General features: G+C 37.7%; 3 protein-coding genes across 4 annotated transcripts; 2 read left to right on the forward strand and 1 right to left on the reverse strand.

The window, feature by feature from the left end:
- On the forward strand, positions 1-3,200 carry LOC137715505 (THO complex subunit 3). The gene is made up of 11 exons (XM_068454851.2): positions 1-185; positions 315-410; positions 524-653; positions 741-832; positions 976-1,044; positions 1,611-1,668; positions 1,756-1,855; positions 2,066-2,152; positions 2,296-2,374; positions 2,537-2,669; positions 2,758-3,200. Exons 1-11 carry the CDS (start codon positions 111-113, stop codon positions 2,793-2,795), a joined length of 957 nt encoding a protein of 318 aa, XP_068310952.2. The 5' UTR covers positions 1-110; the 3' UTR covers positions 2,796-3,200.
- A 3,342-nt stretch (positions 3,201-6,542) lies between these two features.
- Positions 6,543-20,321, forward strand: LOC137715161 (proteasome activator subunit 4-like). Its single transcript, XM_068454397.2, has 35 exons — positions 6,543-6,923; positions 7,184-7,286; positions 7,384-7,496; positions 7,971-8,093; positions 8,458-8,559; positions 8,644-8,809; positions 9,072-9,188; positions 9,290-9,357; positions 9,474-9,575; positions 9,663-9,879; positions 10,261-10,494; positions 10,580-10,707; positions 10,794-10,911; positions 11,003-11,221; positions 11,298-11,453; positions 11,562-11,638; positions 11,749-11,957; positions 12,167-12,383; positions 12,480-12,559; positions 12,640-12,757; positions 12,843-13,013; positions 14,165-14,333; positions 14,404-14,447; positions 14,552-14,594; positions 14,689-14,834; positions 15,072-15,166; positions 15,281-16,176; positions 16,762-17,043; positions 17,134-17,229; positions 17,990-18,168; positions 18,517-18,598; positions 18,881-19,005; positions 19,507-19,599; positions 19,908-20,061; positions 20,152-20,321. The coding sequence occupies exons 1-35, from the start codon at positions 6,763-6,765 to the stop codon at positions 20,191-20,193; spliced, it is 5,445 nt and encodes a 1,814-aa protein (XP_068310498.2). The 5' UTR covers positions 6,543-6,762; the 3' UTR covers positions 20,194-20,321.
- Positions 20,322-21,193: 872 nt separating this feature from the next.
- Positions 21,194-22,907, reverse strand: LOC137714846 (transcription factor MYB80-like). 2 transcript variants are annotated; one of them, XM_068453974.2, is made up of 3 exons: positions 22,451-22,907; positions 22,228-22,357; positions 21,194-22,064 (listed from the first exon to the last, which is right to left on the reverse strand). In XM_068453974.2, the coding sequence occupies exons 1-3, from the start codon at positions 22,581-22,583 to the stop codon at positions 21,338-21,340; spliced, it is 990 nt and encodes a 329-aa protein (XP_068310075.1). In that variant the 5' UTR covers positions 22,584-22,907; the 3' UTR covers positions 21,194-21,337. The 2 variants fall into 2 exon arrangements, with proteins under 2 accessions (XP_068310075.1, XP_088547764.1); XM_088691638.1 differs by having other exon boundaries at positions 22,228-22,701.
- Positions 22,908-24,534: the final 1,627 nt, after the last annotated feature.

Below are 24,534 nucleotides of genomic sequence, written 5' to 3' on the forward strand. Positions count from 1 at the left end.
CATACTTGGGCTTCAGCCAACATGAGAAAACGCAATCGGTTAGGACTGACTTCTCTTCCCGCTACTCGTAACAACGAAAGTAAACATTTTGACCTTGAAGCTCACCAACAATGGCAGAAACGGAGGAACCCACAATACCCTTTAAGAATCTGAGTAGCAGAGAGTACCTGGGCCACAAGAAGAAGGTCCCCCCCCCTCTCTCTCTCTCTCTCTCTCTCCAAATTTCGTAATCCAGTTGCAATCTCCACAAAACCCTAAAACCTCTTGCTCTCTGTTTTCAATTTGCTAAATTTGTTCGTTTCGTTGTGGTAAAGGTGCATTCTGTGGCTTGGAACTGCACGGGGACGAAGCTCGCGTCGGGTTCTGTTGATCAAACCGCTAGGGTTTGGCACATTGAGCCCCATGGACATGTAAAGCTCAGCTCTTTCCAGTTAATTTATTCATATTTCCAATAAATTAACTGTTTTTTCTTAGTTGTATATATGTTAATATATATTTATATATCTGTTTATATATGTTGCAGGGTAAGGCTAAAGATATTGAATTGAAGGGGCACACAGATAGTGTGGATCAGCTGTGTTGGGACCCCAAGCATGCTGATTTGATTGCCACTGCCTCTGGGGACAAGACGGTTCGTCTTTGGGACGCTCGGAGTAAGTCATTGCTATTTCAAGTTTTGATTTTTATGTTTTTAGGTACAAAGATGGGAATTTGATGTTATCCCTATGTGGGTGCTTCAGGTGGAAAATGTGCACAGCTAGCAGAACTTAGCGGGGAGAACATCAATATCACCTATAAACCTGATGGGACACACATCGCCGTTGGTAATAGGGTAATGTTTACTTGTTCTGAACCTCTATTCCACGAGTTTGTACAGTTTCTGGTTCAGTAACTTCATTTTGTGGAATTCTGAGTGGTGGTATCAGTAGCTAATAGCTATGTATTGCTGTTTTTTCGCTACTCGTTCAAATGTAGGATGATGAACTAACAATTTTGGATGTTCGGAAGTTTAAGCCAATTCACAAACGAAAGTTCAATTATGAGGTAATTATCAAAAGGGACACGTTTTTTTATTCCCTCTTGTATTGCATGTTCCGTGTAATGCTTAGACTATTAATGTCTCATCAGCATGAGGCAATTGGAAAAACCTTGATGCCTAACCTTGAGAAGTCATTCAATTTCCTTATGATCTTCAAATATAATGTTAGAAACTGACCTTAAGAGCATATGCTTGTAGAACACAGATGTCAAGATCTATTAGTCCGCATATTTAATGTTCATATCTCCTCTCTTTTCATGCTGGTGTTGAAGGCGTAAAATTTATGAAATAATCAACACAAATTCATTCTTTTTCATTGAACATCAGTGCTTTGAATCTACTGTTCTGTGTCCACATGATTATGTTTTCAATGATTTTTGCAAGTAGAGCCACTAACGTAAGTAGTATGATTGCTTCATAGTTGTGGAAACATGTGTAACTTATCTGTAGATCAATTGTGCGATCATTCGGCATGTTGCTTCATCCTAGTACAAGGGATACCATCAAATCCTGCTTATAGCATCTGTCTCTGCACCTCAAATACTTATTGGGCAGTCTTCTGCTTTTCCAGGTTAATGAAATTGCTTGGAGCACAACAAGTGAAATTTTCTTCTTGACAACTGGAAACGGTGAGAATAACTTTCTGCAAGTAATCTCTTTTCTTTCTATACGTTGAAGTTCGGAATGGATATTTTATTATATATTCTTTTGCTCAGGTACGGTTGAAGTACTAGCATACCCATCTCTTAAACCGGTCGACACTCTCATGGCTCATACAGCTGGTTGTTATTGCATTGCCATTGACCCACTTGGAAGGTTTGCTAAAAAGATCTATTATTTTTTAATTTGTTTAAGAAAGAAAAAAAATGCTTTTTGATGTCATGTGGGCTATTATTTTCCTACATTAGTTGGTACTGCCTATCTAACTCCACCATCATCGATGGAAAATATGCTCTTGTGATATCACATGAAGACCTTCTTTTACTGCTGCCTTATACTCTTTCTAATGCTCTTGTCCCATGACAGATATTTTGCTGTTGGGAGTGCTGATTCCTTGGTCAGCCTGTGGGATATCTCAGAGATGCTCTGTCTGAAAACATTTCCAAAACTTGAGTAAGTTCTACCCTGTATTGCCTCTAAATTAATTATTACTTTAAATTCTGCAGTTATTGAATAACTAGTTTGTTGGGTAGACTTTTATCATCAGCATTCCGAAACCGTAAAACTTGAATGACCTCCTTTTGTACCTTTTTCAGATCACCTGTGAGGACAATAAGCTTCAACCACACTGGAGAGTATCTTGCGTCTGCCAGTGAAGACTTATTCATTGACATAGTAAGTGCTTTATGTGGCTTACCACTCCTAGCTTTTACCTTTTCTAGTACATTCTCCCTATGGGAGGATGTCTTGTTACAAGGACTACCGCCTATTCATCACCTGTACAGTGACTTTGTTAAAAAATAGTAATAATGATGATATTGCTGCTGTCTAAAACAGTCGAATGTTCAAACCGGGCGGACAGTACATCAGATTCCATGTAGGGCAGCCATGAACAGCGTTGAGTGGAATCCCAAATCCAATCTACTTGCATATGCTGGAGATGACAAGAACAAATATCAAACTGATGAAGGTCTTGCCGTTTCTTCTTCCACTAAGCTCATTCATATACACAAGACAAATTTAACTGATGTGTGTTTGGTTACCTTAATTTGTTGCAGGTGTTTTTAGGATATTTGGCTTCAAAAGTGCAACCTAAATTATGCGCTTCTCTTTTGGCCTGTAATTGGAGCAGTTGTGCATGTGACGCGACTGTTGTGGTTCTGAACTTACATTATGTTCAAAAAACGAGTATGCTGATAGTTCTATTTTCAAGAGGAAGTGCAGCCATTGGTATGACCGTCCAAGTCTGTTTGTACTATTTATTCTCAACACGAGGCTGAGCAGGTTTTTGCCCCATTTTTCTGTTTGGCTTGTACTATTTATTTGAAACCTTCATATTGTTGAAAACAAGTATCGCGTGATATTGATTTCTATTGAGAGTATTGATAATTTTATTTTCGATAAAAGGTGTTTGTAGTATGACTGTACGACACAATTGTATTTCTGTATAAACAAGAACAATTTCATTGGATGAATTGTGATATATAATCACATGTACAAAGAGAGGAGAGCTTTAGCAGTGTGCCCTTGATCTGGCTGGAAGTATTAGATTTTTGCAAACCCTACACATATAATTTCGTTGTTTGAATGAATGCAGGCTTCAAAGGTAGTGTAGGAGATAAAATGTCTGTTTCCGCTCTTCATCTCAAATAATTTGGTTGTTCGAATGTGTCTGGCTAGTAAGCGGACCAAAGATGCTTCATCCCCCCTTCTCCTTTTGGACATTGAAGAAAAGGATGATTCTGCAGCAGCAAAACATTTGGATTACCATGATAGATTATCTGATACTAGCAGGCTTCTTAAAAGTTGAGTGAAGACTTCAATCAGATCACCGTTGAATGAAGACTCCGATCAGATCACCAGTGACTGATTGATGGAAATAGTTGAGCAATGGCCAGGAGATTGATGGAAGAACCTGGCTGAAGTCAACTGTGTTCAGCTCCGCTGGTTGGCTGGTTTGAAGGATCGTTTTCTGCAGGCTTCCCAAGCATTGGATGGAGACTTCGATCAGATCACCGTGACTCGCATTGAATGAAGACTCTGATCAGATCACCGGTGACTGCTTGACGGAAAGAGTTGAGCAATGGCCCGGAGATTGATGGAGAACCCGGCTGAAGTCAGCTGTGTTCAGCTCCGCTGGTTGGCTGGTTTGAAGGATTGCTTTCTGCCTCCTGTCTTTCCCTTCCAGCTTCTGCTACATCTTGAAGGCTACCATTCTCAGCTTCAGCAAACTTTTCCAAGCATCTTCATAATCCACAGAGCATGAATTTCGAAACAGGAAACACCAAACCTGCAAAGCAAACAAGGCAGATGGTAATCAGATACTGAGAGCACCAAGTCAGTGGCTTCCATTTGATCTCAACGCTCGAGCTCTTCATCCTCTACCCGCTTTGCTGCTCCTTCGACAAATCGAAGCTCGCCCCCTTCATCCTCAGCTCTTGAATACACCTAGTGAGTGCTCGGTTCACGCTCTTGTCCCTCTGCAACTGGTTCCACACCTTCCAGTGCCTCCAAAGATTCACCTGCACCAAAAACACATACACAAAAGAGGTCGAGAGCGACAAAACGCTTGGTATCCACCATTTTTTACAGACTTGGTGGTCTTCCGATTTGTAAACCGATGGGCTTAGATAGTAGTTTGGGTCAAATATTGGAAGCACTTGCTCTAATATTAGACGAGGCAATGTCGGAAGTCAGAACTTGCCCCTAAAAACCGACTCGTAAGAGAATAAAGCTCAATAGCTCGAATACAATACAACTTAGACTAATTCTCTACAGCGAAACATCGGTTCCTACTATGTTGCTTGTCTGTTTTCGCGGCCGACAAACGACACATGATTACGGTGGAGTAAAATTTGTTCTTAATTGTGTTAGGTTAATTGCCTAAAACAAGTGAAGTGATTGTGTCTCAATTAGTTAAGAGTGATCACCTTTTGTTTTCGAAATTTCTTGTTCGAATCCGCCCTTCTTCAATATCGCTTGTAATAACAATTGCATAAACAAAATTGCAAGTTTTCAACAACCAAAATTGCGATTGGTGTGACCAAAACATCAAGCTAGGATGTCCATCGAATCTCCCTATGATTCCATTGGATCAAAATCCAATTTATCAAGTCACTTTTCCATACTCCAACAATTAAAAAGAAGTCTTATCCTCTTAAATGAAGTCAGCTATATAAATTCTAGAACGTCACTGTAAATAGTTTTGGGTCTAATCTTAAGGTTTGTGCCAAGTTGCTTTTCTGTACTCCAATGTTACCAAATACCCCCCCCCCCTAAGTTATATGGAAAAGGATCCTCGCTGGATCCTTTTCCTAGTGATCATAGGGATTCTGTGATCGTGACCTTTCAACGTACATTGTGCGGTTAAAAATCATTTCAAAATTTAAATTTTAAAATTAAATATAAATAGTACCTAACGAAAACTGATCACACGATATATAATGAACGGTCACAATCATAGAATTCTTAGAATCCTCAAGAAAAGGATCCGACGATGATTCTTTTCCAAGTTATACGAATGAACCATTTGAGAAATTAATATCTAAACAAATTGTACATATTTAACTTTTAAATAAGTGGAGGGTACATGCAAAATTGCATTTCAAGACCTTATTGCCTTGATCGTGGCACGCAATTTGGCCACTGAAATACTCTTTTCTTTGTTTTGTCTTGTAATGTAGTCGGTCAATACATAACACGCAAAAAGTGACAAGGATTGTCTGCCCTTCCATTTCCGATGCATTTCCATGCTCTTCTGTTTTGTGTGGTCACGCTTAAGCCACGTTAACATTTTATATTGTTTTTTTATAGAGATAATAAGACAAAAATGAATAGTAATATAAAATGTTAACGTGACTTAACTGTGACAACACAAACAGGAGGGCACGGAAGGGCATCGGAAGTGGGAGGGCGGATAATCATTTTCCCGCAAAAAGTGCCCCAAAATCCATGTAGTCGGTCAATAAAACAAATCACACTCATTCAATAATAATTTATACATTAAGAATACTACCACAATTGTTGAGAGGCATAAGTATTCCAAAAAAATTGCATAAAAAAACAAAAAGATAAAAACTTGTGGAGAAAAGCATATATGAGATGACTTTTGTACAATCAATATCACTTCTTTTAAACTATACAAAATCCCTAAGCCCTAATCGTTTGGATTGAAATTAATTGTTTGATATAGCCAACGAGAGTTGGTTAAGTTTGGAAGGCTCGACTGGATCGTTATTTTCGTTAGATCAAAATCTAAGTTCGAGTTTCGTTATTGGTAATCCGTTGAGTGATCCGTAAAAAACCAAAAAAAAATGAGCTAAGATCTAAAGTTTTCAAAGAGATATGGTATGCTATGGTCCTATAATAAAGAAATCTCTTTTCCTTCTAAACTTTTTGACAAAAAAAAGAAAAGAAAAAAAGCCCTTTCAATATTCCCAATGACCAAAATTGGGTCATAGAGTGTCTCAGAGTCAAATTCAATATTCTGTACTATACTATATTAAGTTGAAAATTGAGTAATATAATATCACAAATAGAATTATTTCAAAAAAAATCAATATTGTATACTGTATTTATAGTTGGAATGTTAAGTAATTTAATAACTTTTAATGGAAAATATTTCATTGCAATAGTCCATTTAAGATTTAGGTTCTCTTTTTAGAACACATAAATCTCTTTTCAAAAGTTAAATTAAAATATTTATGTGTTTATCGAACAAAGCATTTTAATACATTTTTCGTACTGTTGTTTTAATTTAATTTATTCATTTTGACGGTTAAAAAATGAACATGAATTACCAAGCACAAAGTCAATAAAAAAGTGAACAAAAACACCCCTCCCCGGTAGCCAGTCTTCCCACAGGGCAGAAAGAAAACCCAATCCGTCTCCCTCAGCTCTCTCTCAATTTCCCAACTTTCTTGTTCAGAAAGAAAGGCTGAAAACCCAAAGTCTTCAAATGCTCTCACTATAAATCCCTACACACTCTTAACAGCTTTTGCTCTCCCAAATTCATTTCCCTTTCTCATTCGGATCACCAATCGCAGAGCAAATCCTGCAAAAGTATGCATCTCTACAATGCATGGCTGCCGCCACCGGTGGCCGAGGAGTCGAAGAAAGAGAAGGAGTCCTTCTCCTGGGTTGTCTCCTCCGTCAAGAACTCGTACAAACCCGACGACCCTGAATCCGTCTATGCTACTCTCAAATGGGTTTCTGTTATCGACCTGTGAGTTCACTCAATTTACTCTCTTTCTGTATATTTTCGTTAAATTTATGGTTTTTCGGAACTATTTTCTTGTTTTTTCTGTTGGGTTTGCTTTAAATTCTGCTTATTTAAATTGGTTTTTTGTTAAATTTGAAAATCCGAATTACTTATGTTCATCATTTCAATAATATACTCGAGCTTTGTAAGCAATGAATGTGTTAGTGTTACTGTACTTAAATCATATTGAAGTTGCCAAGTTGGATGTATAATTTGTTATGCAGTTTCGTCAAGGCGAAAAGTGAAGTATCCTTGGAAGATGTAACTGCCCTTGTTGAATTTGGATTGGAATTGTTTTATGTATCGCAAAATAAGCTTTATGCCCAGGTAATACTTTGTATAGCTGATATTTACTTAAATTCATTATTCGTTGACATGCTTGTTGTCATTATTCTTAAATGTGGGTTCTATTTGTATTGATTAGGTTAGATGGGGAAACATCCTAGTCAAACTACTCAATAAGCATCGAAAGAAGTTGTCTTTGAAATTAAAATGGCGGCCTTTGTACGATACATTGATCCATACACATTTCACTAGGTGAGCTTATACATTCACCTTCAAATATACTGCCCTTTTCATACATAGTTTTATTAATTTATTGCTTGTTCTTAATTCATAAGGATTTTATTATAGATGCCAGTAGAAAATATTAAGATAAGACCGTCTATTTTCTAAACAGGACAAATTTATGTACATACGTTCATGATTCATTGTGAATGCAATCAAACTGTGGTTTTGAAAAAAAAGGTGTTCTTAAATACTGAAGCCAATGGCTTCAAGGAAGGATGAAGGAAGATGATAACCAATCAAACTTCAAGTGCTTAATTGTATGCAGTGTATAACCTGACATCTGGCTTTAATAATGCTGTATAGTTCTTGTTATTGTCTCTTTTGAAATAATTCGCTTGATTACTACCTTTATGTGATGCAACCAACTCCTCAATTAAATTGGTATAGCATTTTATGCATAGATAACTTTTGAGGAACTTCATATATTGATACATGTTACAGGAATACAGGTCCAGAAGGCTGGAGATTGAGACAACGGCATTTTGAGGCTACTACTTCTCTTGTTCGGTCCTGCCGGAAGTTCTTCCCACCAGGATCTGCCTTTGAGATATGGTCTGAGTTTAGGTAAGTACTTTGTGGCCCTTTTGCCTTGAATTTGTTAGTTGGACTGGGATGCATGATGCCATTTCTGGGTTTTAGCCTCCATCCAACTCTAGGATGTTTGACACACTATTGATATTTCATCAGGTCAAAAGGATTAAAATACTGTTCCACATGGTCCAAGTCACTTTTGCATCAATTTTTTTTTCAGTTTTTGTTTTTGTTTTTTTAAATTTTTGTTATGTTTTCATTTACATAGATAGATACACACATGCCTGCACATTCACGTTTAATAGACTACAAGACAGGTGATTACAGTTGAACTCTTAATTGTTCCACTCACTCCCTCATTGTTGTTTCTATTTGTTTAATGAAACAAATTGTGCAGATCTTTATTGGAAAATCCCTGGCATAATTCATCCTTTGAGGGATCTGGGTTTGTTAGATTGTTTCTTCCTACAAACTTGGACAACCAGGACTTCTTCTCGCAGTAAGGAGCACATATATCTCATGTTCTTTATGGTTTTCAAAATGATTTGTTGTGGCAAGTCACCTTGTATTCTTGGTATTGCAGCGATTGGATTAAAGAGTTTTTCCGCCTTTGGGACTCGATACCGAATTGCCAATTTTGGAACAGTCAATGGGCAGCTGTTATAGCTCGTGTTGTAAAGAACTACAAGTTGATTGATTGGGAATGTTACTTGCCCACACTTTTCACCAGATACTTAAATATGTTTGAGGTGAGTGAATAAGCCCTTCAAGGAAGCTTGAATTTGTATTGAGTTAGGTTACTTGCATTTTCCTTGATGTTTGAATCATGCCGCTGAACATAATTTGCTACTTTCCAAAGCTTGTCATAATCAAAGTACAATCAAATCTGTACTGATCTCTGCTATACTATTATTGATAATTATACTGTGACTTGGCTTGTAAAGATAATAAACTTGTTAAAAAGTGTATTGAATATATTATAAGTTTAAATGTTTTATCTTTTATTTTAAGGTTCCTGTGGCAAATGGAGGTGGATCATATCCATTCTCTGTGGATGTTCCAAGAAACACAAGATTCTTGTTCTCCAATAAAACAGTTACCCCAGCAAGGGCCATCGCAAAGTCCATTGTGAGTTTATATGCCATACACAACATTTTGCATTAAAAGAATTTGTCCCTATATAAGCTTCCTTGATAGTAGAATGAGATATATTATGACTGAAATTGCAGGTCAATTTGCTAAGGCCTGGTAGCTCAGCACAGCAGCATTTTGAAAAATTGGTCAACCTCTTAGAACAGTTTGTATACTCAAATACTCAATTTTAATTCTCTTTTTCTCTGTTATATTGTTTAACAGCATGTCGCTTGTTCTGGGGATCTATTATCGAGTTTTTACCAGTGTTCATTTTTGTAGGTATTACCATCCTTCTAATGGTGGTCGCTGGACTTATGCATTAGAACGTTTTTTGCTCTATTTGGTAATTACATTCCAGAAACGCTTACAGCGTGAACAACTGTAAGAATCTGTCTACATGATATGGATATTTTCTTTATATGCTTGGGCCTATTTTGTCTTCTTTCCACTAAATTACTCTTATTACAGGAACATTGATAAAGATAGACGGGATGAACAGTACCTAGGAAGATCAGAAAGGAAGTTCTTTGTCAAGGTGGTGCTCAAGTTAATTGATCGTGGTCAATATAGCAAGAATGAACATCTTTCTGAAACAGTTGCTGCTGCAACTTCAATTTTGTCTTATGTGGAGCCTACTCTCGTCCTTCCTTTTGTCGCATCTCGCTTCCAAATGGCCTTGGAGACGGTCAGTCATATTGATTTTTTTGGTCTTTATTCTAGAACTACTGAATACAGACAATATGTGGCTTACCGTAGATTCTGTTGGTTCAGACTTCAGATGGAGAATAGAATTTTAGGGAATATTTCTGCTGGAAAAGTTTATTGGAAAGAATTTTCTTTGGAATTTATTTTCTTCTGTGTGGTGAATGTTAGGAAAACTATTTCTAGAAAATGTTTTTTTGATTGTCCTTTATGAAGGCTTCGACTCAACATAGAGCCTTACAAAACTTAGTGTTATTTTCTATAAGTGCATGCACTTTATAGGATAATAGGATATGTGTGCTCCTGTAAGTGGTGTTCTTTCATTGAATTAACTTCTCCTTTACCAACTTTTTTGTCTAGTCAGATGACTGCCACCCACCAGTTGCAGATTGCAGTAACGTCGGTAGCATTTGTTGGGCGTTCATTGTTCCTCACATCCCTATCAAATTCTGCAGTAAAATTAGTTGATCCTGGTAATGGTGATGAGTTCATTGAGCTTTTGATGGTTTCACTATCCAACGCATTACTTGGTATGGATGCCAATGATCCTCCTAAAACCTTAGCAACAATGCAATTAATTGGCTCTATATTTTCCAATGTAAGCACACAACCCCTTAACTAACATTGACAATATACCTGTAGGTTATGCTTATACAATCTTACTAAATCACTTATGTTCACAGATGTCTTCATTGGATGATAATATTGATGAACTATCAGTCATGCCAATGATTCGGTTTTCTGAATGGTTAGATGAGTTCTTTTGTCGTCTATTTTCCTTACTCTTACACCTGGAACCAAGCAGTGTTACGTAAGTAATGACATTCAGTTCTCTGTTGCTTCACTTGTGTAGTTTATTACTTATTTATAGTCAGTAATTGGTTACTGCTGCTGCAGGAATGAAGGCCTACATTCATCAGCAGCGTCAGGAACTTTTCTAGTTGAGGATGGTCCTTACTACTATTGCATGCTTGAAATCTTGATCGGGAGACTTTCACAACCTCTCTATAATCAGGTTTGTAGTTTTGACATAATAATCAATGTGTTTTAATGGTTAAACTTTTCATCACGACATAATTGTAAACTCTTCCTCAAATCACTGGCAGGCTTTGAAGAAGATCTCCAAGTTTGTGAAGACAAATATTCTTCCTGGGGCAATTTCAGAGGTTGGACTGCTTTGTTGTGCATGCGTTCATTCCAACCCAGAAGAAGCGGTTAGTCAACTTGTCAAGCCAGTTTTATTGTCTGTTATTTCTTCTTTGGAAGGAACACCGGCTACAGGATTTGGAGGTAGAGGAATATGTGACACTTCAGTGTCAACTAAGGTACTTTTTTGTTGTGAATGGTTTAAGCTATATGCTTCTAGGGTTTTATTATGAACTTAAATTATTTTCATTCCAGGTTAAGCCAACAATTTCTCCAGCTCTTGAAACAGCAATTGACTATCAATTAAAAGTAGTATCAGTTGCCATAAGTTATGGAGGTCCTGCACTTCTGCGCTACAAGGATCACTTCAAAGAGGCTATACTTTCTGCTTTTGAGTCACCATCTTGGAAGGTCTTGTAACTATGATGGCTATTGTTCCCTCATGATCAGCAGTTTCCTCCTTTACATTTGTCTCAAAATGTGATGCTCTCTGACGATCTGAATGATTTTTTTTGACAGGTCAATGGAGCTGGTGATCATCTTCTTCGATCTCTCCTTGGAAGCCTGGTTCTTTATTATCCTATTGATCAGTACAAGTATATTAACTTTTCTTACTAGCTACATATTTGTCTGTGAATATACAATATACATTTTAAATCTGTCTGCCAAGGGAACAAAATAATTTTTTTTTCTTTTCTTTTTCTAGGTGTGTTTTGCATCATCCAAATGCTGCTGCATTAGAGGAATGGATCAGCACCAAAGATTACTCAAATGATAAACCATTGGCGGCCCCCAAGTGGCATATCCCAAGTGTCGAAGAAGTTGAATTTGCAAATGAACTCTTGGACTTTCATTTTCGGATGGCTTTGGATGATCTTTCGAGAATATGTGAAACTAAACTCCACTCTGATCCAGGTAATTTGTTTTTATGGTATTATTCCCTGGGAAGATATAGTGGTGAAGGGAGATATTGTTATCAGGAGCGAGATCCAGTGTATCAAATAATGTAGTAATCAAACTGATATGCAACCATGTATGACATGCGCATATACTTGTATGTGAGTGCCTTTTCATGTGTGGAAGTGAAGTTATATTGTCTAATATACATGCCATTTTGAACCCAGGAGATGAGAAAGATCACTTGAAAGTGACTCTTCTGCGTATAGATTCTTCATTGCAAGGTGTTTTGTCTTGCTTGCCTGACTTCACCCCGTCCTCAAAGAATGGGACTGTTGAACATCCAAATCATGCTGCTTTTCTAATAGCGGGAGCAACAGGTTCAACTGTTGGTACCACTAAATTGCGGGAAAAAGCTGCTGACATTATACATGCAGCCTGCAAGTAATGTCTACATTGGAATGTTCTTGTGGATGTTTGCCATTTCTTCTGTGCAGATTGATTTACCTGAATCCTTTTTTCTCTTTGTGCATTGTGCAGATACATACTGGAGAAAAAATCAGATGATAGCATTCTGTTGATACTCATTATTCGTATTATGGATGCTTTAGGAAACTATGGTAATGGACATTGACTCTAGACTACTCATCCTGACCCCCTATGCTCTTTCTCATCATCAATTTCTTTACCTTATATGCAGGAAGTTCGGAATATGATGAGTGGTCAAATCACAGGCAGGCATGGAAACTAGAATCTGCTGCCATTGTAGAACCTTCAGTAAACTTTATAGTTTCAGCTCAGTCTAAGGGGAAGAGAAGGTTAGAAAATGAATCTCCTTTCTGTCACATTGAATAATCATATCTATCCTAGAATTTGAACCCTGATAATGTTATTCTGTGCCAGGCCGCGGTGGGCACTCATTGACAAGGCATTCATGCACAGTACTTGGAGATCATCACAATCATCTTATCATATATATCGTACTAATGGGAATTTCAGTCCACCAGACCATGTGAATCTTTTGGTGGATAATCTTCTAAATCTCTCATTGCATAGCTATGCAACTGTTCGTTTGTGAGTCTCTAATCTTCATGACCTTACTTTATAATGAAGCAGTAGCAAATATATTGTTCACTCAAAATGCACATCAGGTTATCCGTATATAGTTTAACAAAATGGAGCCTACTATGTCTGCATCTGTATCTGATATCGAATCAGCATTTACTTTACAAGCAACAAGTCCAAAAATAAAATGAAATTGATGTGATCACAAGTTGACACTGTGCACAACCCACGGCACCTGAATGATGTGTCAGGAGACACTCTAATGAGAACAATGTATTAAAAGCATGAGGTGTGGGCGAGGTGTCCGAGGGATAGCCCGGCCTAGGCGTGAGGCGAAGCCTTACGGGACCTTAAATAATAGGGGACTGCTGAGAAAAACAGAGGAAAAAGGGACTCTTGGGGTTTTAAAAATAAAATAAAAAGACTTGGCCAAAACGATGTTGTTTTGGGCCAAGTCATTTAAAAAAAATTAAAGACTTGGCCAAAACGACGTCATTTTGGACCAAGTCTTCAAAGAAAAAAAAAAAAATCCCTCTTCTTTGTGGTCGTCTTCCTCGTGAAGATGCTGCACACTCTGCAACCCTAAACCCAGATGCAGAGCCTGAAAACAGAGCATTTGACTTCGATTTTGGGTTGCGGATGGATCTGGGAATGCCTGCCAACCGCCTTTAGGCATGCCTCAGTCACCTAGGCGAGTTTTCGCCCACTCCCACTGGGCAGAGGCGTTATCACTCTTGCCCCGCCTCCAAAGCCGTCTAGGCTTGCCTCGGGGTGCGTCTTTTAAAACATTGAATGAGAAAGAGGCACTTTGATTGGTGCTCTCATGTTTTAAGAAGTTTTGGTGGTAGACTACCGTAGATTTTTTTTTTTTTTTTTTTTGAAGATCTTGTTTCCCATATTTCTGTCTTCTACTAGTACGTTGTTTTCCCAACTAGTCAACTTTTGTCTTTGGTTTCTTTGCAAGTGGAGATAAGTATTCCCTTTGCTTTTGCTTCATTGTTATCTTGTTTTAGTTTTACCACTTATTCAAACTAGTAAATATTACCTCTTGTTCCTTGATTCTTTATGGCACTGATATTTTTTCAATGATTCTTAGTCGTTTCCAATGTTACAGTTCTGTGTCACCATATCTTATTTAAATTTTTTGCATGGTGTCCAAGACTTGCTGGAAAATCTCTTTTAAAGATGATAAAGAGATGGCCAACTATGATTTCAAAGTGCGTCCTTTCTCTAACAGAGAATTTACGGAATCCCAAGTCACCAGAATATGCGGTGCTAGGTTCATGTGCAGTCCTTGCCACGCAGACAGTTCTCAAGCATTTGACAATGGTAGTCATTCAACACAAATTGCTCCAACTGATTTTGCAAATGAGATTTTCTGATATGTTTGTCATTCCAGGACCCAAAGGCGTTCTCTTCTTGTATTCTTGGAATTCTTTCAAGGTAATGCTAATTTTCAGACATGTAGCAATATCTGTTGTGAGTTTGGTTTGGCATTGCTAATCTTGAAGTTACAGACTTATTTCTGATATTTCTCCCTCTTGAAGCTCTCATCATGAATCACTGAAAACCCAGAAAGCAATCAATGAGGTAAAAGTTGAGATAAAGCGAAGTCATGTGATTTTCATGTTGTCCGAAATAATCTTTGTGCTTGTCATAAACAAAATAATTTTTTTGCTAGCAGCTTTTTGTCAAATACAACATCCACTTTGCTGGAGTATCTAGAAGCATTTTCAGGGTATCAGGCAATAATACAGAAGCACCAGATTTTGCAGATTTGGTTTCTCAGATCACTTCTATGAGTTTTGAATCTACTGGCTTGCATTGGAGGTAAATAACTAAATATTTTGTACCTTTTAGGTTTGAAAAACATTTTTGATTTTCACCTTAATCTTTGAACTTTCTGGTGCGTCCCTTGAACACTAAAACTGAGAAACTATACTTGACTGGTTGGTGTTTCCTGAAGATTTCTATTTGAAGCGAACTACATATCTAGAAGCTTTAAATGCGTAGGCATTGAAATCCATAACGTTAATTGTTAAAATCTTTTTCTTTGTATTTTTTCAGGTACAATCTGATGGCTAATAGGGTTCTACTCTTGTTGGCTATGTCATCTAGGAATGATCCAACTTCCTCCTCAAAAATTTTGAGTGAAACTGCAGGCGGGTTCATGATTTTGTTGACTCATGGGCCGACCCTTTTCTTTTTTGTACTAATCTTGTTTGTCAGGTTACCTTTTTAGTGAAATTCTAAATTGCTTGTTTTTGTCTTTCCAGGTCACTTCTTAAAGAATTTAAAAAGTCAGCTTCCTCAGACAAGGATACTTGCAATTTCAGCTTTAAATACACTGTTAAAAGAATCACCTTATAAACTGTCTGCTGGGGAACAGACTCTTCCCTCTGGGAATTTGCAAGGAAGTAGAAAGTCATCCCTTGAAGGAGAATTAACGCAAATATTTCAGGAAGATGGTTTTTTCAATGAGACCTTGAACAGTCTTTCTCATGTTCATATTGTTACTGATGCTGAAAGCGCATCTTCTAGAGGAAATCATGGATCCTTTCAGAGCCTAGCAGACAAATCAATCACCCGATTTTATTTTGATTTCACTGCTTCATGGCCACGCACTCCTACTTGGATCTCTTTATTACGAAGTGACACATTTTACTCAAACTTTGCGAGAATTTTCAAGCGGCTAATACAGGAATGTGGCATGCCTGTTCTATTGGCACTGAAAAGCTCATTAGAGGAGTTTGTAAATGCCAAGGAGAGGTCTAAGCAGTGTGTTGCTGCTGAAGCATTGGCTGGAATATTGCATTCTGATGTTGACGGTATTTTAGTGGCATGGGACACTTGGATTTTGGCCCAGTTGCAGAATATTATCTTATCACAATCAGTAGAGTCAATACCTGAGTGGGCAGCCTGTATACGTTACGCTGTTACTGGGAAAGGGAAGCAGGGAACGAGAGTTCCTGTTTTGAGGCAACCAGTACTGGATTGTTTGGCCACACCTTTAACTGGAACTGTAACCACTACTGTAGTTGCCAAGCGCTATGCTTTTCTTTCGGCTGCACTTATAGAATTATCTCCACAGACAATGCCATTCACTGAAGTACAGCTCCATTATAGACTTCTGGAGGAGCTGCTTGGTAGCATGTGCCATTCATCTGCCCAGGTAAGCCTTTTTCGCTCTGTACATGCCTTTTACCATTTGATTTTGCTCAAGAATAATCAACAGGATAAAATAGATATTAGCAGAGCACTAAACAGTACTTTTCTCATAAGAAATTATTGGCTAGGTTGTCATCAGATATTTTCTCATTATAAAAAAAAATAAAAAATCAGAGGATTGTGATACTTTGAAAGATTGATTAACAATTTTTTACTTTTAATCAATCATTCGTTTTAGAATGGCAATATCCCATGACTTCTGTTTATAAATGAATCATACTCTCGTCTTGTCCAATTAGATACATGAGTGGAAGAGATTCTGACATTGTGATGAGGATTAGTGATCTCTGTAGGAGGTTATTAAATACCATGTTACTCATTGACCTAAACTATTGCAAAAAGATCTCCCGTGTGTGTCGTTGTTGTCCTAATTTCTTTTGTTTTTTATCTCGTAATTTAACATCATTATTTGAAAGAAAGAAACAACCTTTATTGTCTTCCTCTATCCCTGTTATGCATTTTCATTGGGATTTCAAACCTTGTCATTCATTTTAAATATAAGTTTTGACGAATCTTTTCTGTGGGACAGGTAAGAGAAGCTTTAGGTGTTACTCTTTCAGTATTGTGCTCTAACATCCAGCTTTATGAGTCATTTAATCATGAGCATTCACATGAGGGGGAAAAAAGAGATGTTGCCTACAAATTTGATGGGAAAAGTTGGGTTCAGTTTCTGAAAGAGAGAGCTTCTGAGGTGCTGATGAATATTCAGAATACTTCCCAGTCTGACAGTTTGGAGACCGTAACAAATACTAGTTCTGAGAATGGGAATTCAAATAGTGATTCACAGGATGATATCAAGTGGATGGAGACGGTACTATTTGTTTACATTTTCTTAGTAGTATTTTTTTATTCTTATAAAGTTTTGGACTGATCGATTTGTACATTGTCATATTTTGTGAAGCTTTTCCATTTTATCATCTCATCTTTGAAGTCTGGGCGAATTTCATATCTTCTAGATGTTATTGTGGGACTTCTTTCTCCTGTAATATCCTTACAGGTACGTGAAATTGAAGTTGTCGCTTTCGGTGGTGTTTACTAGTTTGCTTTTGAGGTCAATTATCATTATGAAGTTCACTGTACTTTACTCTTCTTTGTGCATGAGTACTTGGGTTAATTTTGAGTGACTAATAGGGGATAGTTTATCATCATTTACATGTGGCATTATGGAATCTTTTCCTTCAGAATCGGGGGTTTGGGATAAGATGAAAGAACTTTGTTGAAAGAAAAAAAAGAATACAAGAGGAAATGTCTGTGTCCAGTACAAGGCAGTGGTTTACATAGAACACCAGTACATAAAGTTTTCCTCAAAATTGGCCCTAATGTTGTGCCCTTAAATTAATCTGCAATTACAAACAATCAGCTCTCTGAAGTTAAGCAAATTGGTAATGACAACAATAAAATATCTTAGTTAAAGAGATTGGCTGCTTAGCAGCGTAAGTTCACTTTAAGTTTCATAGAACCAGTTGTAGTATTTTTTTAATGTGGAATTTAGAAATTGATGTTTTGAGCAGAGCTATCCGTTAATTAGCTCATCTAACATGATCTATTGTTGGTTCTACTTTTCATATCAGTACCCTGGCTCTGTTAATACATCCCTGGATAGCCACTATGATTCTCTTACTGTACATTTCATTTACTTGGATGGGTTTGATATTGTAATTTGTGACAATCTACCAGATGGTTCTATCGTAATGTAATGGCGCTAGAAATTATCTTTGTATCTGAGTAATGATTTTGGTGTTTTTCTTTTCCCAAAGGAAACTTCAAGTAAAGATCTGTCAACCTTAGCAAAAGCAGCTTTTGAATTGCTGAAGTGGAGAATTTTCTGTGGACCTCATCTCCAGGAGGCTGTATCTGTGATCCTTTCTTCTGCCAATGACTCTAACTGGCGAATTAGATCTGCAACTCTTACATATCTGCGAACTTTTATGTATAGGTATGATACATATTTTGCATCTTTTTTATTCTGTTACGAGCCTCTGGTTTCAGTCTGTATCCCTTGTCCTATGCCTATATGATTTTGTTAGGAATTCCAAAGACAAACTAAATACGTATTTGATGTTCACACATATTGTGTGTTCACCATAAAAGAGCATCGGATTTTCATAATTGGCTTTTATTGAAGTATTCTGGTCAGTGTTTACTAAAAGATAAAGGGTTTTGAGCCATCCTTTTGTTTGTACCTTGAAGTTTCCAGTTTTCTTGATAAGATATAACATATGGTGTTGATTCTAGCATGTAGACTAAGAAAGTTTATTATTATTTGTATTTTCTCAAACAACAGGCACAATTTCGTTTTCTCAAATGCGGAGAAGCAGCAAATTTGGAGAACCGTTGAAAATCTACTTTTAGACAACCAAGTTGAGGCAAGTTTCTAGTTCAAGATAATAAACATTTTTCATTATTTGATGACTTAATGTTTCCTTTCATTTGAACATTTTTATTTATATATAGAACGTAGATCTATACGCTCACATACTTTAAAGCTTCTGACCTGGAAAGCAGAGGAAAACTGAATTTAGGTGTTTCTTAAGGATGGTCATTAAACGTTGATGCACTGATTTTTTCGAGTCTCCGACTCTTTTAGGTATTAGATTATTTCGACATTGGGTAGATTTTGTATTTTTAACTTATAATTTATGTCTCAGGTAAGAGAGCATGCTGCTGCAGTTTTGGCGGGCCTAATGAAGGGTGGGGATGAAGATCTTGCCAAAGACTTTCGCGATAAAGCTTATAACGAAGCTACTATTCTTCAGAGGAAGAGAAAGCGGAGGTATTCCCCTTGCTTTTAAAGACTCTTCTTTTTAGTTATACAATGTCCTTTCTTTAAAAGGATTCATATATCTGTATCGTTTATCCATGTTCCACATTCACTTGTTCATTCTTAGAATTTGCTGGTCTCGCATCAAGTTTTTGTTGTTTTTATGGAAACTCAACGTCTTTATGGGTAGAAAATGATTTAGACAAGGAAATGTTGTTTGCACTGCAAAGTAGCTTCCCACATTCCTGCAGACACTTGTACATGAGGAGTCTAAGAAGCTACTTTTGAAGTGCAAATAGCATGTTAGAAGCTCGTTTGAAGTCCAATATTAACATCATATTTTTCGTATACAATACTACATGTATTCATCCATAAACGTGCATAATGCACGCTGTCATACATACATGAGTCAGTTTTATGTGTATTTATGTCTACAATCGCAACTAAGCATCTCCTATATGATTTCAATAATTTAATCCTAAACTCATATACTTTCATTGTTTATGAATGCAGAACTTTGAGCTCAAGCCAGTCCATAGCTTCTATTCACGGTGCTGTACTTGCTTTGGTAGCTTCCGTGTTGTCAGCCCCGTATGATATGCCCAGGTACGTCATATCCAATACAGGCAACTGATATTGTAATTTATTCACGGTTACTCAAACAATCGCACTTATAGTTTGGGTTTTAGCAGCGTTAAGTACGAGAAGCTCAAAAGAATTTAAGAACACCGACCCCTTTCTTTCTTCTCAAGTATGACAAGCTCAAATTTATTCAGTGGCCTGTTGTAGTTGAGGAAGTTAACACTCCATTTGCTCACCCGTTTATTCCATAACTTCTTTCATCTTAATTATCCCGGGATATGAATGTTTGAATGTCTATCTCATTGCATTTCCATTTTCCATTGTTTTCTCAGTTGGTTGCCCGAGCACGTTACTTTACTTGCTCGTTTTAGTGGAGAGCCATCGCCGGTGAAATCTACGGTTACAAAAGCAGTTGCAGAGTTTCGACGTACCCATGCTGATACATGGAATATTCAGAAAGATTCCTTTACCGAAGAGCAACTTGAGGTGCGTGTGCTGGCCAAACTAAACCTTACGTCCAAATATTTATTCCTTAGTTCTGGTTCTCAAACTTTCTTCTTCAATTGGTATATGCAGGTTCTGGCTGATACGTCATCTTCATCGTCGTATTTCGCATGATTCACCAAGTAATTCGTAGGAAAGAGAAACGACATAGTTGTACAACAAATTGGTTGAAAGCTAGCAATAAACTGTAATTTTTTTTTACCATAATTTTATATTAATAAGCCTTGCATTATCATTGTTAATCACTGCCAACGAAATTTATTTTAGTCTCTTCCCTAGAGTCCATCCAAATAATTAGATCATCAGATTGTAAATCCAACAAGTTGATTTCCACCCTCGGACTCTCCGTTTTCGTCCGATGGCTTCTTCGGCTTGATGATGTTTCCCGTCATTGCCGGTGTGACCAGGCAATCAACCGCGCCATCTGTTCCGTTGACGGAAAATGATTGGTGAAGTTAGACAACATTTTTTAAGAATTAACCTATCGCCTTTGATCTTCTTTCTTCTTTTTCCTTCTTTTCGTCGACGTCCTAAACCGCCCCTACCTTCTCAGCGCTCGTCTTCTCAAATCAAGAGTGAGATTGACTGATGAACTCAGAGTGCTTCTTAATCAAATCCATGAGACGCTGCTCCTCAAGGTACTCAAGCTGTTCTTCCTTAAGGCGAAGAGTGATCTTCTTACCCCCTACTGAGAACTCACCAGTGGTGTCTCTGGTTCGCCTCCAGCCTGTGGCTACCGCATTTACTGCTCATCGTTGTCGTCGTACTTGATTGTAACACTGACCTTATCGGCGACAAGATAAGCAGAGTGGAACCCGACACGAAACCCAATCATGCTAACATTTGCCGCCAAGAAGGTTGTTCACCAAATCTGACATCATAAATTAAGATTAAAAACCATGAAAAACATCCCCAATTCGCGTTGTGTACAAGGGTTTTGGGGGAGATGCAGCCAGGTTTGGAGAAGCTGGAGGTCGAAAATGAGGCCGTCGTAGAAACGAAAAGGAGGGTGTGAGGAGAATTAAGGGTCCTTAAAAGCACTTGTTTCGCATGATTCATCTTCTTCATCTTCATATTTCGCATGATCCACCATGCAACTCACAGTAAATTATAATTTTCTTTTAACAATATGATCTTTTACCATACTTTATATAATGACCTTATTTACATTATCGTTGTTTGTCACTGCCACAGGAAATTTTAAATTTATTTGAACCTATCTTTTAAATTTCCCTCACACACTTGTATAACTTATGTATTAAACCATCTGATTCATTAGATCATCAGATGGTAAATCCCACAAGAGACTATCCGAGTTGAATATGTTGGATGATCCGTTTCTCAGCTCCTTTCTACCCTCGGACTCCTCTCCGTTTTCTTCCACCTCCAGTTTGTCAGGCAACTGGCCCTGCTGGTCCGCCACCCCCGTGCACGTACTTCCGGTACACAGACTCTGGCTCCATGGCGATCCATCGCCTTCGTTCCCAAACGTGGAATGGCCGTACTGAAATCCAGACATGGGCAAGGGGAAATCACTGCAGTTCCCTGTGAAGTTCGCAGATGTTGCTCCAATAGTGTCCATCCAAGATTTGTTTGAGGTTAACATGTCCGGTTGTTCTTGCATTGCCCTAGATAAACCAATCTTGATCTTTTTGACGGTGTCGTCTTTTTCTTCCTGCTTGCCGTTAATGTACGTGGCCGTGCTGTTTCCCGGCGTTGGATTGGTATGTTGGTGGAAGTCGATGCGCTTCTTCATGAGGAGGTGGAGCATTTCGTCCTTAAAGCAGCCGAGGGCTGCTTCTGCGAGGTGAGTCACCTGCGGCGGTGCTAGTGTGGTTGCAATCTCGGCCATGAGGTGCGAAAAGGGTTTGTGTGTGACGGGGTCGATCCCCATGCCCGATAGCTTCTTCTTCAGCTTGGTGTTCCAGTGATTTTTCACGTCGTTGTCGGTGCGGCCAGGCAGTTGCGCTGCAATCAACGACCATCTGTGACATTTATGAGAGCTGTTATAGGCATTAAAAAAAAATTATCTTGCACTTATTTAATTATAGTGAAAAGAATAAACAAGGAATGCAAGATGAGTATATTTTAGAGTACTAATAACAATTTCTTTTTGGATCATATAATAGAAAAAGATTAATGTATTACCGATTGCCAACAACGGAGTGGTACTTGACAATTGTTTGCTCTTCCGCGTCGGAGAATTGGCCGTGCTTAAGGTCCGGGCGAAGGTAGTTCGTCCAACGTAGCCTGCAGCTCTTCCCACATCTTTGTAAACCTTGTAAACCAAATGAAGAACGTTTTAGGAGGGAGAGAAGGAGAGAGAGAGAGAGAGAGAGAGAGAGAGAGAGAGATTTGCAGTTGTAATTACCAGCGTTCTTGGGGATGAGGCGCCAATTACGAGTGCCATGTTGGGCAATGTAGGAAGAGAGCTTGTTATCTTCTTCAGGAGTCCACTGCCCCCTTTTCACGTTGTCCTTCTCGCAGCATGGAATCCGACCCATCTCTCTCTCGCTCTATCTGTCTACTTTTGTAAAAACTCTCACTCCTTAACTTAAAAAAACGCCAGTAATAATATTCTTCGTGCGGGAGATTTTCTGAAAAGAAAATGCCGACAATTTTCAGAAAAGAAAAGAAAAGAAAAGAAAATCAAGAGAAGGGTTTGAGAGTTGGAGAGCAGTGGAAGTAAACTAAGGTAATTAAGAGAGAGCTAAAACTTTTTTCCTTGATTTTGTTTGCTAGAAACAAAGAAATGAAAACATTTTCTTGGGGAGTTTTCTTTTTTTTTCTAAATTTCTAATATTTGTGAGAGAGTCTACTTCTTACAGGTTTACCTATTCTCTAATATTCTTTATATATAATGAATGAAAGGTTCAAGTGTATGGCCATGGCCTATTAGGGTTACTGGAAAAAATCCCATCAAAGGCGCATGATTTCATTAAAAAATTCAACGCCATTGAGCGTGTGAGACTTTGGCTGGTAGATCACCCACAAGACACCCGGTCAATCCTCTCTCTCTCTCTCTCTCTCTCGTTGACTGCAAGCACGCATGCATGGCGCTTCATCAATGATTTCTGGGTGGCTTTCTGCTCTGCTCACACAAAACCTAGTGAAGGTTGTTGCACGTGCGGGTCACGTGTGCATTTCCTACTGGTTTCTTCCAAGCTGTGTGTTCATGTTGTCTGCAACCGTGTGGCTTTGTCTGCAGGAGTTGTCCAAGAATATTGCGTACGGTTGCTAAATCATGCAATATATGGTTATGGATGGCTTCATGTACTTGTTCCTAAAAGCTGATGGAACTACCAAGATCCTACCTAAATTGATAATTAAATAACCCCTCATAACAAATAATTTGTTTAGTTTTGATGAATATGTATAGATCATCTAAGCCTCATGTTTACCATTTGTTATAATATTGGGAAATGCTCTCAAATTTTGAAATAGTAACAACGTTCTCAAATAGAACTATTACCGATTTACTGTAGTAAATTAATCTACAACAATGACAACATATGATACTTTCTCTATGCTATGAAATGGATAATTTTGACAACATATTGAGATGCTATCGATGTAATGAAACTATTTGCTACAGTAGCTTCCCACTTTAGTTCATGACAATGAAAATTGATAGAAGTGGTCCCTGAGTCTGTCCATTGTAAATCATTTTAGTCATTCCATGAAAAAATAGGGTTGGTTTGACAAAAATACTCTTGAAAAGATGGTTACGTGGTCGTTCACGTGATAATTTAACGAGGATATTGATAGATTTTTCATAGAATAGCCAAAATAATTTATTGTAGACAAACTCAGGAACTACTTTTATCAATTTTCATTGTCAAGGATCAAAATGATGAGTTATGCCAATTTTAAGATCATTTTGGCTAAAATGTCCATAATATTCGTGTCCCAAATCCCAAAAGTACAAAAAAAAAACAAAAAAAAAAAAAATTATACCACAAATTGGGCACATGTTTTAATTGTTTAATTTTTTGGTTTATCTTGTTTCTACCCTATTTATGGAAGAGAAAATATGTCAAACTGATAAATTGGGGTAAGAAAGAGGGAACAATTAAGTTTGCAGCGTTTAGCTCTGATTTAAGATATAGGAGTTTGCGGTTTTGGTTTGTGGCCCATAAGTAGAGGTGGAAAATCTATCCATTAGGTTGTTAATGGATAACCGTTATGACTTGTTTAGTGTGATTCCATCATAATATGGTGTTGAGATTGGTAATGGCGGGGATGGTGTAATGGGAAATCAAACTTAATATATACTTGCATTAGACAAGCACTTCATAAAATTTTGAGTAGTTAAGGGGTTGATGATATATAAATGGTGAAATCTGCAAGACACGAAATCTGCATTTTTACAGTCTTTCTTCTACTTCGATTCTTCACAGGATTCATTTTCGATTGAGCGGTATTAACTCATTGACGTTGCTAATGTTTGCAATG

Source organism: Pyrus communis, chromosome 3 (genome assembly GCF_041283825.1).
Source record: "Pyrus communis isolate YQ-2024b chromosome 3, ASM4128382v1, whole genome shotgun sequence".
Lineage (NCBI taxonomy): Eukaryota > Viridiplantae > Streptophyta > Magnoliopsida > Rosales > Rosaceae > Pyrus > Pyrus communis.

What these genes read in the sequence shown, in the direction of transcription:
- LOC137715505 (XM_068454851.2), top strand. Translation starts at nt 111, where the DNA reads ATGGCAGAAACGGAGGAACCCACAATACCCTTTAAGAATCTGAGTAGC. An exon ending in ACCTGGGCCACAAGAAGAAG is followed by an intron (nt 186 to 314) that starts GTCCCCCCCCCT and finishes GTTGTGGTAAAG; the next exon opens with GTGCATTCTGTGGCTTGGAA. An exon ending in ACATTGAGCCCCATGGACAT is followed by an intron (nt 411 to 523) that starts GTAAAGCTCAGC and finishes TATATGTTGCAG; the next exon opens with GGTAAGGCTAAAGATATTGA.
- LOC137715161 (XM_068454397.2), top strand. Translation starts at nt 6,763, where the DNA reads ATGCATCTCTACAATGCATGGCTGCCGCCACCGGTGGCCGAGGAGTCG. An exon ending in GGGCCATCGCAAAGTCCATT is followed by an intron (nt 9,189 to 9,289) that starts GTGAGTTTATAT and finishes CTGAAATTGCAG; the next exon opens with GTCAATTTGCTAAGGCCTGG. An exon ending in TTCTCAAGCATTTGACAATG is followed by an intron (nt 14,334 to 14,403) that starts GTAGTCATTCAA and finishes TTGTCATTCCAG; the next exon opens with GACCCAAAGGCGTTCTCTTC.
- LOC137714846 (XM_088691638.1), bottom strand. Translation starts at nt 22,583, where the DNA reads ATGGGTCGGATTCCATGCTGCGAGAAGGACAACGTGAAAAGGGGGCAG. An exon ending in CACTCCGTTGTTGGCAATCG is followed by an intron (nt 22,065 to 22,227) that starts GTAATACATTAA and finishes TAAATGTCACAG; the next exon opens with ATGGTCGTTGATTGCAGCGC.